We start from the raw sequence: 19,265 nt of genomic DNA on the forward strand, positions 1-19,265 counted from the left end.
TAGTCATGATTTTGAAATCCTTCCTACATTCATGAATATCATCAACACATAGTTGTCATGAATAATTCTGATGGCTCATTTTTGGAGTCTTTCCACTTTTAACATATTTGTTTTAGAAGCATTACCCCATATGATGTTGCAGTAGTCTAATTAATGTTGAATATTACTTTTGTAAAACGTTATCCTGTGGTTTAAGGTTAGAAATTCTTTAATTTTTTTATAGTAACCAGATATTCTTAGCCATTTTTTTGGAACATTACTGATGTGCTCTGATATAATATATTGTTGTCATCTTGAACTCCTAAAAGTTTATTCTGCATAACATTTTTCGGTTCCATGTGACTAAAATCGAAGTGGAGAATATTGTCTTTAATTACGTTTTGTCTCAGTTGAACGGTTATCAGCATCACTTTTTAAAAATCTAAATTAATGACCATTCTGTTATGTTTACACCATTCCATGAGTTTTATTAGAGCATGTCTTTTGAAAGTAGTTGAAGATGAGCTGATATATTTTATAAGATGATGTCATCAGCAGGGAGATCAGTTTCACTATTTACTGTTTGCAAATACAGATCATTTATAAACATAATAAGATTGGCCCTACAATAGATCCTTGTGGTACTCCACATGTCACATGCTTTTCGTCTGATGTGAGACTTTTTATGTCAAATTTTGGTTCTTATCCTCTCAAATATGACTTAAACCAATTAAAGAATTGTTCTTGAGCTTGTGAAGTTTTAATTTTCAAGTAAAATAGCATGATCCACTAGATCAAAAGCTTTTTTAAAATCAACCAGCACAATTCCCACTTATTCTCCAATATCTTATAGCTTGAGCCATTTTTCAACTATACTAGCAAGAGCAGTTTCATATGAATGATTTGGGTGAAAGCCTGATTGTCTATCATACAACAGGTTGTGTTTATCAAGAAAAATCTTTAGGGCGTCATAAGAATGTTCTCCGAAAAGTTTAAGACAGGAAGGATTGAGATGGGCTTAAAATTATTTATTTCATCAGGAAGAAAATAAAATTTATGAAGAGATTTAATTTTAGTCTTCCTTTCATCAGGAAATTTATTTGCTGGGGCTCAGTCTTTAAAGTTATGTTTTTCACACTTTCACTTCTGCTGTCCATTTTTCATGCGATCGAAGATTAATGGATGAAACTTGTTGTACAGTTATACCATCATCATCTGAACATTACAAATGTATATTTTCCAATTTGACAATAGCAGTATATAAAACTTTCCAATTTGACAATAGCAGTATGTGAAATTTTCCAATATGACAATAGCAGTATGTGACATTTTCCAATTTGACGATAGCAGTATGTGGTTTGGCAATAGCAGTATGTGACATTTTCCAATTTGACAATAGCAGTATGTGACATTTTCTAATTTAACAATAGCAGTATGTGACATTTTCCAAAATGACAATAGCACTATGTGATATTTTCCAATTTGACAATAGCAGTATGTGACATTTTGATACACCTTGCTTAAAATTGGTTAAACATATGGATAAATATTAATAGACAGAAAGTCACATGATAAAAAGTCATGGACAGAAAGTCACAAATACACATAAGACAGAAAGTCGCAGGACATAAGGTACACTTTGAATTACCATAGTAATAGCAGATGTTTAGTGACAAAAGTCACAGGACATAAAGTTGCATTCTATAATTATTACAGTAAATTGATGGCTTCACAAGAAAAGGAAACTTGTTTAGCAACTAAAGCCTTGAGGGCAAATTGTGAAACAAACTTAACATTTTTTTAGTTGACAGGAAAAGTTTGGTTTCAGTCTCTAATTACTTTTTAAATAAATATGTACATAAAATTAAAACCTTTTAAGACTTTATTAACAATTTAAATTAAAACATTCATGAACTTTTGCAGTGAGAGTTACAAAAATGTGATTAATTTCATAGTACTGTGTATACTCTTATTTTGTTTCTTATACAACTTTTATAAAATTCAGTGTCACTTTATGTCCTGTGGCCCCAAGTGGTCTAAGGTGCTAACTATTACGGATCAGTACCATCTCACCTCTGTTTACCCGGGTTCTTCCTCCACCGTTTATACTGGCTGTCATGTATAGCCTATTTTGTGCTGATAAATGGCATTAAACCCTATAACAACAACAAAATCCTTTTATCCTATTTGTCTCATAAAAGTGAAAATTCAAATTATGACTTTTTGTCCTGTGACTTTCCATCTGTGACTAATTTGTCTGTGACAATATATGCTGACTTTTTGTCCTACATCCATGGAAAAATATTGCTTGCTTTAATGAGGTCTTGTTGGGGTTGGCTGTATAAATCATTAATGATATCATATAAGATATTTGTCTCCATTATTTCTCTCTAGAAGAAAGCATCTTTTGCATTGATTCTCTCATACTTGTAATAATAAACATATCACAGTTACAGAAATATTTATAAATCATTCCTTGGAACTAGCAGTGGAGGACACTGTTGATTTCCATATTTGTATTTAAACTAACTAATTTATTTCCAAGATGATATGTCTGAACAGCAGTTCTAATATTTGTTTACCTGTAAAACGTAGGCAAAACATTGCTATAATTATTTTGGTGGCACATTGTTGTTGCTGTTGTAACTGTTGTAGTTACTGTTAGAAGTGATTTTGCCATTTCTCTTCAACATTTATGTGTAAGTCAGGCATACATCCTAAGAGTACTAACAACCAAAATTTCAATTAGATTATAGCGGGCTGAGCTTCATGCTCCAATCTAATTTTGTATTAACTCCATTTCACACCAGACTTGTCTCATTAGTAATTACCCTTTTTCAGAAATGTCCAGATGGGTTCTACAGTCTTGCAGCAGCCAGTTCTTGTTTACAATGTCCAGCAGGGCAGTCTTGTTTTAATGGAAGCAGTTTCACCAGCCCTCAGAATTGCCCTGCTGGGCAGTACAGTCCACTAGGTCAAACTACTTGTAAAACATGTGATCAAGGTATGATACAGGGACACATACAGTATTCTGGAATATGTTTTTGACTTCACTCACCAACTACAGTTGTATTCTGTGATCAATAAACTATCTATTAAAAAATTTTTTAATTTGATTTCAATGTGTGAAAAATGCCCAATGAGTATTACTGTGAATGAATGCATTTTGTGGGTAAAACATGTCATGGTTTTTGAAAATTAACATTTTTTTTTGTACTTTAATTCATGGATCGGGAATGGGATCCTATTGTTTCCATAGGAATGCTATTTGCCTTGGATCTTTGAAGTTGTGGTGTGTCACAGTAACCATAATATCCATAAGAATAGATAACCGAAAAGAACCCCCCAAAACAACAGTATAAATGCATAGAAACACAAAACCCATATTAATGCCTTGAAACAAAGCTGTCATATTAATGCATATAAACACAGAATTATATTGCATCAATGCATATACAGAAAACAATTTAGTACATATAACCACAAACTAAGTTGTATTAGTGCATATAAACACACAGGTACTTCAAATAAGTGCATGTAAACACAAGGCTATGTAATATAAGTACATATTGACACAAAGCATAATAGTGCATATAAACACACAGGTACTTCAAATAAGTGCATGTAAACACAAGGCTATGTGATACTAGTGCATATTGACACAAAGCATAATAGTGCATATAAACACACAGGTACTTCAAATTAGTCTATGTAAACACAAGGCTATGTTGTATTAGTACATATTGACACAAAGCATAATAGTACATATAAACACACAGGTACTTCAAATTAGTGCATGTAAACACAAGGCTATGTTATATTAGTACATATTGACACAAAACATAATAGTACATATAAACACAAAGGTACTTCAAATAAGTGCATGTAAACACAAGGCTATGTCATACTAGTACATATTGACACAAAGCATAATAGTGCATATAAACACACAGGTACTTCAAATAAGTGCATGTAAACACAAGGCTATATAATATAAGTACATATTGACACAAAGCATAATAGTGCATATAAACACACAGGTACTTCAAATAAGTGCATGTAAACACAAGGCTATGTCATACTAGTACATATTGACACAAAGCATAATAGTGCATATAAACACACAGGTACTTCAAATTAGTCTATGTAAACACAAGGCTATGTTGTATTAGTACATATTGACACAAAGCATAATAGTACATATAAACACACAGGTACTTCAAATTAGTGCATGTAAACACAAGGCTATGTTATATTAGTACATATTGACACAAAGCATAATAGTACATATAAACACAAAGGTACTTCAAATAAGTGCATGTAAACACAAGGCTATGTCATACTAGTACATATTGACACAAAGCATAATAGTGCATATAAACACACAGGTACTTCAAATAAGTGCATGTAAACACAAGGCTATGTCATACTAGTACATATTGACACAAAGCATAATAGTGCATATAAACACACAGGTACTTCAAATAAGTGCATGTAAACACAAGGCTATGTCATACTAGTACATATTGACACAAAGCATAATAGTGCATATAAACACACAGGTACTTCAAATAAGTGCATGTAAACACAAGGCTATGTAATATAAGTACATATTGACACAAAGCATAATAGTGCATATAAACACACAGGTACTTCAAATAAGTGCATGTAAACACAAGGCTATGTCATACTAGTACATATTGACACAAAGCATAATAGTGCATATAAACACACAGGTACTTCAAATAAGTGCATGTAAACACAAGGCTATGCTATATAAGTACATATTGACACAAAGCATAATAGTGCATATAAACACACAGGTACTTTAAATAAGTGCATGTAAACACAAGGCTATGTTATATAAGTACATATTGACACAAAGCATAATAGTGCATATAAACACAAGATGAATGCTTTTAATGATGTTCAACCACATCGTGATTAGTTCCCACTGATTAGGAATTAATATTAAGTGAAAAACCAAAAAAAGCAATAAACCAAGAAAAGCAAACTAATTAAGTGTGATGCATGAACATAGTTGTATTATATGAGAGTCATTATCTGCCTTCTTGATGAGGGACCACTGTAAGTTTCATAATCAAAGTTGGCTTGATTCCCAAGAACACATATCCCTCATCAAACCTCAGCATGTTTTCTCTTCATTCTATAGTTAAGAGTTCATTTTTGTGCTGATAATTAGAAAACTGCATGTTTTCCATTTCCCAGGTTTGTACAGCGGTGTTGCAGCCTCCAGCTGTTCCCTGTGTCCAGCAGGCAAGTATTGTGTAGACCCCTCCAGTCCTCAGAATTGTGCATCAGGATATTACAGCTTGCAGGCAAAGGTGAGATGTGCTAGAAAATTCAGAAACTTGATTCATAATATTCCATAATCATATGTACAGTGAGTCTTATTTATCCAGACTGTGTTTATCTGGATCTCTCAGTATACAAGTAATTTGGGAATAGGGGAATTAACAACAGCTCTCTCTAATTATAATGTGATAGTCAGGGTCCACAATGGCTGACTGCTTTATGTATCAAAACAATGTTATACTGATGACTGTGATATATACAGAAATGCAATATATTGAGAATATCTTAATATGCAAAACTGCAGTATAGCAGTCACTGTCAGAATTTGTTGAATGTGTTTTGAAAAGAAAATGAAGATCAAGACTAAGTTTCAACTTGTTTTCATTCCACCCATATTCTTGTACATTGGTATTATTTTGGTCATGGGTTCCATAGCAGTACCACATTATATCTGGAGTTGCATTATAACAAAGCGCATTATAATGAGAGAGAGAGAGAGAGGGAGCTGTACTTCCTCTGTTATTCTTGGAAGTCATTTGTGAATTTGGATTCCTTCTTTAAATGTACAAATGGAGTGGAAATATTGTTTGGAGTAAAGAGATTTCACTCCTTATAGATAAATCCTGGCTTCTTTTTTTGTATTTTAACATTTTAGCAGTTTTTGGGTAGTAACATTTTAGGAAGTTTTTAGGTTGGAAACAAAGGGCATCTGGAATTTAAGCATTGTAGATTGTCATGCTTAGTGGAATGGCTATGTACATTGGTTTGCTAAATGGAAGGGCTATGTACATTGCTATGCTAAGTGGAAGGACTATATATATCGCCATGTAAAGTGGAAGGGCTATGTACATTGGTTTGCTAAATGGAAGGGCTATGTACATTGCTATGCTAAGTGGAAGGACTGTATATATCGCCATGTAAAGTGGAAGGGCTATGTACATTTGCATGCTAAGTGGAAGGGCTATGTACATTTGCATGCTAAATGGAAGGGCTGTGTACATCTGCATGCTAAATGGAAGGGCTATGTACATCTGCATGCTAAATCGAAGGGCTATGTACAATGCTGTGCTAAGTGGAAGGGCTATGCAAGTCACTATGCAAAGTGGAAGGGCTGTGTGTATCAACATGCTAAGTGGAAGGGCTATGTGTATCAACATGCTAAGTGGAAGGGCTAGCCTGCGTATATTGTCATGCTAAGGTGCCAGACTTGACATTATTAGATGCCTTGAAATGCCAGCAATTCTTCCAATGTTGTGGGTTGTCAGAGTGAATAGGACTTCTCTTCAATACATTTTGCTGCACATTCACTAGTTTCAGCCATATTTCTTTTAATTAACACTATTGGAAAATATGTCAAGAAGAAATTTATCTATCTTTTTCCCTCATTCAAAACAAAAGTAGGAATGATGCTTTTTAGTACCTGAACATGGCTAGTTGTGTCATGTTAGACTTGTTATCAGTGACTGTCCAAAATGTATATAGAACAAGGGTCCATAAAGAACATAGTTTTAGTGTATAAAATCAGTACATTTAAAAGAAAAGTAACTAATCAAATTGGACCATATCCTCAAATTATCAGCTAAAAAGTTGTCATTTGACAACAGCAGAATCAGGTTTTGGTAGTCAGCTTCCAAAACCAATGCAGTACATGACACCAGTGGTCAGGCAGCACAGTGGATCACATCAGTAGCCCTCATAGTTCAGGAGTTAAATTAAACAGTAAATAATGAAGATTAAGTAAGTCAAACTCTGGAGATAAACAAGCAACCAGTTTGTTTAAAATGCTGTAAGATTTGTACAACCTGCTCCAACATTCTGCTGTTTTTACTATGACAAGACAATTATAAATATTTAGTTAAATAGCTACAAGATACTCCAGGATATCGCAGTGGCATATTTAGTTAGATGAACTACAAGATGCTCCAGGATATTGCAAGGACATATTTAGTTAGATGAACTACACGATACTCCAGGATATTGCAAGGACATATTTAGTTAGATGAACTACGAGATACTCCATGGTATTGCAGTGACATATTTAGTTAGGTGAACTACATGATACTCCAGGATATCATGGTGACATATTTAGTTAGATGAACTACAAGATACTCCAGGATATTGCAAGGACATATTTAGTTAGATGAACTACAAGATACTCCAGGGTATTGCAGTGACATATTTAGTTGATGAACTACAAGATACTCCAGGGTATTGCAGTGACATATTTAGTTAGATGAACTACAAGATACTCCAGGATATCGCAGTGACATTCTTTTTCATATGAAATCAAACTAAATCCAAAATTGTATCCAACATTTTTTTAAACTCAAAACTTTCTGTTACTTTGAACTGACTGTCATCTTGTTTCATAACTAGAATGTACTAGATAACATAACAGGTACAGACAATTACTGATTTCACATGTGAAGAGCTTACAAATATAGCAACATCTTGTGCGTCAGGAAAGTCATCAGAAAAGAAGTCAAGAATTTATTTCTTACAAAAGTAATAAAAAGCATAACTTAGGTAAATTTTCTGTGCATTTTACATTTGATAAAATTGATTTATCACATGCTGTTTGTTTTCCATTAAAGCCTGCACATTCTTGCAGTGTAGTTTTTAGCTTCCATAGCTATAGGGGATTTTCATGGTTAAAACGGAGTTACTGATTGTAGCACCTAAAATTACCTCCCTTAGCTCCAATGCACCTGCCCACATAAAATTTCCAGTTCCGGATAGTTCACCGTTCTACACTTGGTTAGCGAAACATAAAGTCAACAAAGAATGTTATCTTAGCTGTACTGGTTAAACCAGTGAATCAATTATATGTCAAACATCTTTTGTTCATACTAGGAGAATAATTATTGACATTAAATCAGATAATTAGATCATGTGTCCATATTTACATTATATCAGATAATTAAATAATGTTTACTTTCCATACTTAAATGATATCAAATAATTAAATTAAATACACTGTCCACACCTGTTAATATAAATTAATTATCCATAATTTCAGATACATTTGTAGGAAATTTTACTCTGCTCTCTGATTTTAAACATTTATTGCACATTTTTGTTTATATAACTTTAACGAACACATTCTCAACAATTTGCATTTTTCATATGTTGATATATTCTTCTTCCTCAGTTATTTTCGCAAGGCTAATAGTTCGCTTATAATACGAGTTAAGAAAGTTATAACACATGTTCGATAACAAAATTATAACATGAATTCGATACCTCAGCTGATTTGTAATGCTGAATATTTTCAACCAGAAAATTTCTTTAAAAAAAAGGAGGAACACAGTATTTTAATGTATTCAGAGAAACTTAGCAAAGCAATAATTACATTAGCTATCATAACAATAAATGAGTGTAATTAATGCAGACGGAATATTTATTCATATTTGGGTTAAATAACATGCCCAGTGACATGTCATTTTTTTTTTTTTAATGTTTTGTTTCATTTTCTTGTTTACTTTTGAAACATCAAATATCGGACGGTACATGCAATAACTTTCAGCATGATTTTTCTTTGCTTATGCTGACACGTAATAACTCTCAAATTTGCTGGGGTCTTTAGACAACATTTCTGATTGCCACCAGCAAATTCATCTAGAACAGCCTTTTTAAAATTAGTTTAATTCTGTTTAACTTTTCTTGCAAATTTTTAAAGATCCAATTATTTCACAGATTCCGTCATATTACTTTGGTTCGCCTTTTAAATCAATATTGATCCACGTGACCGGATGTAAAATTGCAAACAGTATGATTTAAAAAAGAGACTGCTTGTAAGAACATGCTCTACAATTCAATAATAAATGGATACTCACAAATATTTATATTTGTTGTCTTTATCTATCAGTCACTCTTTCTATCTTAGCATCATTTTATACTCATTTTTAACCAGAAGTATGTTTATGTAAAATACGTATGCGAACACACATTCATTCGAGGATATACATACCTATGCACCAGATGAAAAAAGACAGACATACATACAGACAGACAGACAGATAGGTGAGAGCCACAAATGCCCTATACATGCATAGTGTGTCTAACATCGATATTTCTCCAAATTGTATACTCTAAAATTTCCAACTGTTCAAGGAAATAAATTTAAAATAATCATCAAGGAGATTTGTACATGTACCTGGCTGTTCAAGCGTGGTTGACATTTGTGCATTTTGAAGAAGAAAAAAAACTCAAGTTATTTCATGAAAAATATAATGAACATTAATATTAAAACAACAGTCTAAATCAATAATATAAAAAAACCTTAAGAAGTTAGAAATTTTTCTCGTTGTCGTTCAACCTCCATTAACTGCTATGATTGAAGCTGTACAAAATAAACATATTTTCATTATTCTTCAAGCAAGATAAATTGCAAGAACTTTTTACACAGTGATACACTTTCGCACAATCAAAGAATACAAACTAGAGCATAAGGAAGTAATGGAAAGATAATGAAGTTCTGAAATGGGCAGATAATATTTATTTAAAAGCTGGGAGCAGCGCATGTTAGTGAAAAAATTAAAAGATGTAAAAATAATTGATCAAATATTGATAGAATTTATATTTAAGATAGTGAGGTATCTATCCTGCTTGCATAGTGTGAGCGGTCTGTCACATTTTCTTGATCTACATATGCCATCTTAGTTGATTGAACTATCCGGAAGTGATTTGCACTGAAATGCCCACTTTTGTTTTTAAGGGGAGATACTAACCTTGAAACCTCCTATAAAGCCAAGTGTGTTAACTGTATGGTATGGTCCTTGCTCAGGTGTGTGTCATATATTAAAGTAATCTGTCATTTGTCAAAGTAGTCTGTCATGTGCTGAAGTAGTCTGTCATGTGTCAACATTTGGTATTTTCAACTTCTCAAAATTCACAAGACAAATTTCAGTCAAACTTGTTCACAAGCATTCAGGTATAAAAGCCTTTCTAGTAAGAGTTTAACGTTGTTTTTTTCTGAGTTTATCGTGGTATAAACTGTCAGTTGCCGACTCACACAGCTTACATAACGCCCTTTGGGCTACCATGATAAACTCAGAAAAAACAACGTTAAACTCTTATAATTGAAATTTCAGTTATTTGTTATGTTATTTTGGTTGCATAATTAAAAAATAGAAATCTTAATTGAGTGTAGTAATACATGTTTGGTTTTTTTTCTGTTACGTAGCTATATATAGCACTTGAGATTGTCCTTCTTGATCATAATAAGGTCATTATAACACCACAAAAAAATGTAAGAATGTTGTTTTCCATTAATGCTTACTTCCTGTCTGCCTTCACTGGCAGTGTTTATCTTATGCTGTACACGTGACTCTATTTATAGAAGTGGAAAAGTAGTTCTCCTTACAGTTCATACAGAAATGAACACAATTCGTTTTGATCATGTGGTAACATTCTGACCAATGGAAATGTTACTTTCCTGTACCAGCTACTGGCATTGCAATTATGATGTAAAGATCTACAATAAAAAAATGTGACTACCATTACTTAAGCTAAAAGAACATTCAAACAAATGTTTTAAAACCTTTGTGAAGAGTTTGAACCAGTTTGACAGAAAGCATCAGTGATTCGAGCTTATCTTGATGATCCTATGGCTTTAGGGGGAGGGGCCAATGGTATCAAATAAATCATTGAAATGGAATATTCCATCTCCCAAATGTCACTATGCTACAATCTAGGGACATCATTTTCAGAGAACTGTTTATTTATTTCTTCTTAACTATTCCTCTCCTTATCTCTCTATCTATGTATACTATTCTAAAATATACCAAAAAAAACATGTACTTACACCTTATACCAGAATATGATTGGCTAAAAATAACCTTTGAAGTTTATGCCCAATAGACTAACCCAGTAATTAAATGCCGACTGATCCATTTTCCAAGATCATCCCTGATTATATCATCCAACAATCTTTATTGTTTCAACTGTGATATTTTGATGTTTTCCAGTTTCCTCCACACTGGTTGTTGTTGTGAATTTGATAATGGTAAATGTTTATTCTGTGGATTCATTGCATCCTGCCCTATCTAACATTTCATTACATCTTTATCTTGTTATCACCGTAAAACTACTTTAGGCACACTGGCATAAAGGACTATCAATTTTGTAGAAATTATATCAATCTGCTATCAATATGCCTGCTGCTACTGAAAATAGAAAAGTTTTAAATGATCTTGTCTCAAAAATTGCAGAAAATAATTTGACCAGATTTGATGGAAAGCATTCTGGCATAACAGTATTTCAAATTTATACTAATAATGGTTTGCCATTATATATGACCACTGTTACTAAATTTACAAAATTCTTTTAAATGAAGTTCTCAAAAACTGCTGAACAGAATTTGACCAAATCTAAAGTTGGCATCCTGGAATGAAGCCTTGTATGTTGTACAAATGTTTGTATATCTGATTTGAAATATGGCCAGTTTTCCGAAAATTAGCAACATATTTGAACAACTCATCAAATGTTTCTGAACAGAATTTGACCAAGTTTGACAGAAATCACCCTAGCATAAAGGTATAAATGATATTGATTTGCAATCTAAATTGGTCATCATTGCTAAAACTTGAAAACCTATAGACAAAGACTGCAGAACAAATTTGACAATGCTTCCTGGGGTGAAAGCTCATCAAGTTTGTTACTTAAGAAAGAAAATCTTTAGATTTCATCCTACATGCCCAGATTTCCAGTTAACTGCTTTGTGACCTTTAGGTAAAAGTAAGGCAGATGAGAGATCTGAGGTCCATCGGTCTTCCCACTCTTCTGTAAATTTTTTTTTTTTTTTTTGATTGAATGTTTTCATTGAAAATAAAATCCTTTTGGAATTACTTCCAACTTCTAATTATTATGAACAATTATTTCTGTTATTTTTTTCTGTCAATTTCAAATTATTCTTTATAGTTATTCTCTGATAACTTGCACTTATTTCTATCTTCAAACTTATATTTACAGTTATTTTTTCTTTATTCTTTACAGACCATAAATTGTATCATTTGTCCTGCTGGGTACATGTGTCCCACAGCATCATCAACCCCAATACTCTGCAGTACAGGCTACTACTCAGATGCTGGGGCAACATCCTGTACATCTTGCCCAGTAGGCAAGTCATGTCAAGACCCTTTTTCACCTCCAACATCATGTGGCACTGGATACTACACCCCTTCAGTAAGTACCATCATCTGAATTTAGTATACACCTGCAGTAAGTACCATCATCAGAATTTATTATATGCCTGCAGTAAGTACAATCATCAGAATTTAGTATGCACCTGCAGTAAGTACCATCATCTGAATTTAGTATATGCCTGCAGTAAGTACCATCATCAGAATTTAGTATGCACCTGCAGTAAGTACCATCATCAGAATTTAGTATGCACCTGCAGTAAGTACCATCATCAGAATTTAGTATGCACCTGCAGTAAGTACCATCATCAGAATTTATTATATGCCTGCAGTAAGTACCATCATCAGAATTTATTATATGCCTGCAGTAAGTACCATCATCAGAATTTAGTATGCACCTGCAGTAAGTACCATCATCAGAATTTAGTATGCACCTGCAGTAAGTACCATCATCAGAATTTATTATATGCCTGCAGTAAGTACCATCATCAGAATTTATTATATGCCTGCAGTAAGTACCATCATCTGAATTTAGTATACGCCTGCAGTAAGTACCATCATCAGAATTTATTATATGCCTGCAGTAAGTACCATCATCTGAATTTAGTATACGCCTGCAGTAAGTACCATCATCAGAATTTATTATATGCCTGCAGTAAGTACCATCATCAGAATTTAGTATAGACCTGCAGTAAGTACCATCATCATCAGAATTTAGTATACACCTGCAGTAAGTACCATCATCAGAATTTAGTATATGCCTGCAGTAAGTACCATCATCAGAATTTAGTATGCACCTGCAGTAAGTACCATCATCTGAATTTAGTATATGCCTGCAGTAAGTACCATCATCAGAATTTATTATATGCCTGCAGTAAGTACCATCATCTGAATTTAGTATACGCCTGCAGTAAGTACCATCATCTGAATTTAGTATACGCCTGCAGTAAGTACCATCATCAGAATTTAGTATACGCCTGCAGTAAGTACCATCATCAGAATTTAGTATGCACCTGCAGTAAGTATTATCATCAGAATTTATTATATGCCTGCAGTAAGTACCATCATCAGAATTTAGTATGCACCTGCAGTAAGTACCATCATCAGAATTTATTATATGCCTGCAGTAAGTACCATCATCAGAATTTAGTATAGACCTGCAGTAAGTACCATCATCATCAGAATTTAGTATACACCTGCAGTAAGTACCATCATCAGAATTTAGTATATGCCTGCAGTAAGTACCATCATCAGAATTTAGTATGCACCTGCAGTAAGTACCATCATCTGAATTTAGTATATGCCTGCAGTAAGTACCATCATCAGAATTTATTATATGCCTGCAGTAAGTACCATCATCTGAATTTAGTATGCGCCTGCAGTAAGTACCATCATCTGAATTTAGTATACGCCTGCAGTAAGTACCATCATCAGAATTTAGTATACGCCTGCAGTAAGTACCATCATCAGAATTTAGTATGCACCTGCAGTAAGTATTATCATCAGAATTTATTATATGCCTGCAGTAAGTACCATCATCAGAATTTAGTATGCACCTGCAGTAAGTACCATCATCAGAATTTATTATATGCCTGCAGTAAGTACCATCATCTGAATTTAGGAAAACGCCTGCAGTAAGTACCATCATCAGAATTTAGTATGCACCTGCAGTAAGTACCATCATCTGAATTTAGTATACGCCTGCAGTAAGTACCATCATCTGAATTTAGTATACGCCTGCAGTAAGTACCATCATCTGAATTTAGTATATGCCTGCAGTAAGTACCATCATCAGAATTTAGTATGCACCTGCAGTAAGTACCATCATCTGAATTTAGTATATGCCTGCAGTAAGTACCATCATCAGAATTTAGTATGCACCTGCAGTAAGTACCATCATCAGAATTTAGTATACACCTGCAGTAAAGGTGGCCTATTGGTTAGAGCATCTGCTTCAGATGCAGGAGGTCATTGGTTAGATCCACGTCCAACTCATACCAAAGACTTACAAAAATGGTACTAACAGCTGCCTTGCTTGGTGCTCAGCATTACGAGGTAAGTGTTAGGACTGGTTGGCCTGGTGTCAGGATAATGTGACTGGGTGGGACATCATGTTACATGTCTGCAACATGATGCCCCAGTGCTAGACATGACTATAAACTGCCACACTGCAGACATCATAGCGATATAACTGATTTTTTTTTAAAGCTACGTTAAAAATCCAAATCACACACACACTCCCTGCAGTAAGTACCATCATCAGAATTTAGAATTTCAGGCAGAATGTAGGACTTGTTTGATTCATTTGGATAAGTTACACGGGCAGGATGTCTGCAAGCATGAGATTACTAGGGATATTTTTATGGGCATATACCGTGTTATGCATAATTCAAATCTAAACATGAATGGCATAGAAACAGATCTGTTGCTTAGTGGACAGTTTGTTCTTTGTGTCATTTTAGGGTGATAACTCATGAAATGTTGAGAGATTTAACTTTTGAAAAACTTATTTACATAGCTGAGGGTTCAAGCAAACCAAAACCACTTATAAATGTATAGATTGGTGTGAGTTTTTTGTAGTGTTCTTATCTGAATATCTATACCCAAGTATGGTTATGACAAAAATGTATGTGAAAATTGTTCTGTCACTGATTGTCAAAAACCCAACAATAGCTGTACGACTTTTACCATCCCTCAGTATAATTTCAGGTTGGAATAAATGTAAATGTTGAAAGTGGTTTTGACTCATCTTTTAGTAACAGTTATTTATCACAGTGTATATTAACTTCTTTTTAATTTTAATAAAAGAAAACCGGATAAGCATGGTTTAGAAACTTGTTTGAAGTAAATATTATAAAATGAATACAAAATAATTAAATACATCATTAGACAGCATAATAAGTATTAGATGAGGCTTTTGAGGTTCCTTTTATCATGTTACTGTCAACCATGCAGAATATTTGAGTCAATGTTGATTCACCAGCTACTGCTTAATAATTCTTTGTAAATTAAGCATGTTTAGTACTTGGTTCTACTACAGATCTTTGTAAAGTAAGCATGTTTAGTAGTTGGTTCTGCTAGAGATCTTTGTAAAGTAAGCATGTTTAGTACTTGGTTCTACTAGAGATCTTTGTAAAGTAAGCATGTTTAGTACTTGGTTCTACTAGAGATCTTTGTAAAGTAATTTTGTTTAGTGCTTGGTTATTCTAGATATTTTTGTAGTGTAAAGTACTTTGTTCTTCTATATATCTTTGTAAAGTAATCATGGTTAGTGCTTGGTTCTGCTAGAGATCTTTGAAATGTAATTGTATTCAATACTTAGTTCAGCTAGATATCATCTAATGAAGTCCCCAAACTTGGAAGAATTGAAACCAATCTTGCATTTAGTGCTATTCTTAATGTAGCTACAATTTTTAATTACTAATTAAAGGAAATGAAGTTTTGCAAATCAGGGCCTGAAATATTAGTGCCAGGGCCTAAAATATCAAGTGCAGTTCACGTCATTAACTAGTGGATTTTAATAAAGAGAATATTCCCTAGAAAAGTCACATTTTCATGAAAGAAAACACCTTTATCTTGGAGAAATTTAGTGTTTAGCTCAACTGGTCATTGGTCTATTGTTTGTTATCCTTCTGTCTGCTAGCACAGAATTATTATTGCTGCTTCTCTTAAACAACTTGGAGGATTGCCATGAAATCTTTCTCACTCATTCATCCAAGGTCTGACAGCTTCTGAAATGATCAGTGCAGCTTGGACATTCAATATGCCACCACAGTGACCATCTTGAAAATCTTATTATCACTAGTCCTTTTGAATGGATGGTCATATCGGGATGATGTTTTCACTAAAATACTTTTTATGATGTCTTGCTGATTCTAAATGAAGATGGTGCCCACCTGAAGTCTAGTATGGTTGCCACAGCAACCATCTTGAAAATCATCAGACTCTTCCTGAAACTAATAACGCTTCATTGGAACCGTATAATATTCACTAGATGCTTTTGACAAATCTCAATACAGCACTGAATACATTTTCCCAAAAATGTGAGAAACTGTTGACTTCATAATATCTTGTTGAGAAGAATTATTGATACCATTACCTAAACCTGGAAAGGACCATATCGATTCCCAACTATTATACCAAAAGCTATAAAGCTAGATTTCTTTAGTATCTCAGGTCCAAACTGCCATATCATATCATCATTGTGGATTCTGGTGCCTGAGAAGCATAATAGACCCTATGATCAGACTTGAAGCATATATTAGAAAAGTTTCATGAAGAAAGAAATGTAGAATTTTTCAACTGGGGGAATGCTTATGATACCACACTGAAATATGGCATTGTAAATGACCTATTTAACCTAGGTCCAAGGTGCCGCTTACCTAACTTTATACCGATTTTTTTAATACTTTCATGATTAAGGTCAGTACCACTGTTCTGAAAGCAATCCTAAGGTTATGGGTATATCTTAGGGCACTCCTAAGGCTATGGGTGTACCTTAGGGCAATCCTAAGGCTATGGGTGTACCTTAGGGCAATCCTAAGGCAATGGGTGTACCTTAGGGCAATCCTAAGGCAATGGGTGTACCTTAGGGCAATCCTAAGGCAATGGGTGTACCTTAGGGCAATCCTAAGGCTATGGGTGTGCGTTAGGGCACTCCTAAGGCAATGGGTGTACCTTAGGGCAATCCTAAGGCAATGGGTGTACCTTAGGGCAATCCTAAGGCTATGGGTGTGCGTTAGGGCACTCCTAAGGCAATGGGTGTACCTTAGGGCAATCCTAAGGTTATGGGTGTACCTTAAGGCAATCCTAATGCTATGGGTGTACCTTAGGGCAATCCTAAGGCTATGGGTGTGCCTTAGGGCAGCACATTTGCAGTCACCCAATTCAGAATCAAAATTTATAAAATAGTTAATCCAGAAATTGGCTGTTCCTTACATGTCACTTTTTGATGTGCTGTAGATAAAAATGTATGCATAATATTAAACATCAAATACTTTTAAATTAAATAAAATCAGAATTGGGCAGAAGAAAGAGAGTTGAAAATGTCTGAAACTTTCTTTGTACTTCTGTTGATTGCATTGAATATATGATGATCCAAAATTCTAGGCAGGAAAGAGCTATGACAATTGATTTGATATCTACACATGGTATGCAGCTTGTAACCAGCATATCTCAAAAACATTGTCATAGACTTGCATGTGCCTTATAATGGTTTAGAAGAGTTATGGCATCTTTTTGCTCATATTCCTGACTTTCATTTCTACAAGATAACTTCACCAAGTTTGTTGGATTCCAACCAAATTTGGCATATGGCTGTTGAGAGCTTGATTGAGTTTGATTTCTTGTGTTTATGGATGTCATTTGTTGGAGTTATGGTCCCTATTTGCTCATCTGCCTGACCTTGGTTTTTAGCATAACTTTACTAAGCTTACTGGATTTCAAACAAATTTGACATGTAGCTTTATGTAGATCAGACTTGAATGGCTTAATTTTGTGATTCCTTATTATCATTAAGAAGAGTCATGACCTCTGATTTACCCATCATCCTAACTTTCCTAACCAGGGCCCCAAGTGGCCGAGTGGTCTAAAGTGCTCACCGTTCAGGATCACTGCCATCTCACCTCTGTCTGCGTGGGTTCGAGACTCAGTGTTGGCTAACATGTGTACATGAGAAAGTCTGCCAGTAGCTTCTCGTGGGTTGGTGGTTCTCCCCTGGGTTTTCCATGGTTCTTCCTCCTCCAGTTATACTGGCCACCATGTATAGCCTATCTTTGCTGATAAATGGCGTTAAACCCTACAACAGCATCAACAACAGTAACTTTCCTAACTGTATCATAACATTTCTAAGGAATGTTGCATTTGAACCAAAGTTAGCATGCTTCTTTGTATTGATGACGTCTTGAAATTGAGTTGGATTTTCAGCATTCCTCCTCATCATCATCATTTGTAACAATTATGGCCCTTGAATACCTACCTTCTCCCAACACTGGTTTTGCAATGGAAGTTCTTCTGTTTAAGGCCCTGGCTAGAAGGCTATAGAGAAACGGGCTTATTGTGATGCATTTATCACTACTAGCTTTAGTATTGCTTTGTATTTAAATTAATTTTTCACAAGTATTTTTTTCATCAATAGATTCTTTTCTAATTTCTAGACTTCTTGTGAAATTTGCCCAGCTGGCTTCCAATGTTCTGGATCTACAGCCACCCCCTGTGCATCTGGATTTTACAGTTTAGAAGGTTATGGAAACTGTACCATTTGCCCTGCAGGGAAACAGTGTCCTTTCACAACCATTCTGCCCATTGATTGCCCAGAGGGCACACATACAAATGGAAACCAGGGTCAAATAGCATGTACAGATTGCCCTGCTGGAAAATATTGCTCAGATCCTGCGTAAGTAGCAGTATAAAAATGTTCAGGTCAAAGGTGAACAGTGATATTAGGTGAATTGCTTTAACTGTAATGAAATGTCAACAAAGTAGGTGCATTATTTTAGCCATTTACTTGGTATCATTTCCTTTAACAAAACACATTTGTTCTTTGTTGAACATTGTACTTTATTTTATTTTATATATTGCTTATTGTAGCATTTCTATAAGAATATAATATTAATTTGTACAAAATTGGTTTTCCTATCATAAAATTTGACTTGTGTGCTGTTGCAACAATCAATTGTATTGTAATTTAGTACTCTGCCTACAATCAATTGTATTGTAATTTAGTACTCTGCCTACAATAAATTGTATTATAAATTAGTACTCTGCCTACAATCAATTGTATTGTAATTTAGTACTCTGCCTACAATCAATTGTATTGTAATTTAGTAC

General features: G+C 34.1%; 1 protein-coding gene across 1 annotated transcript in view; it reads left to right on the top strand.

The window, feature by feature from the left end:
- LOC149802037 (uncharacterized) overlaps positions 1–19,265 on the top strand; it is a 316,208-nt gene that overhangs the window by 93,493 nt on the left and 203,450 nt on the right. The window contains exons 16-19 of the mRNA XM_089956881.1: positions 2,821–2,983; positions 5,209–5,324; positions 12,292–12,480; positions 18,593–18,831. Of these exons, the coding sequence (XP_089813007.1) occupies positions 2,821–2,983; positions 5,209–5,324; positions 12,292–12,480; positions 18,593–18,831 (707 nt within the window). The remainder of the gene's footprint in view (positions 1–2,820; positions 2,984–5,208; positions 5,325–12,291; positions 12,481–18,592; positions 18,832–19,265) is intronic.

Source organism: Sinohyriopsis cumingii, chromosome 4, assembly GCF_028554795.1.
Source record: "Sinohyriopsis cumingii isolate HCF-2022 chromosome 4, ASM2855479v2, whole genome shotgun sequence".
Lineage (NCBI taxonomy): Eukaryota > Metazoa > Mollusca > Bivalvia > Unionida > Unionidae > Sinohyriopsis > Sinohyriopsis cumingii.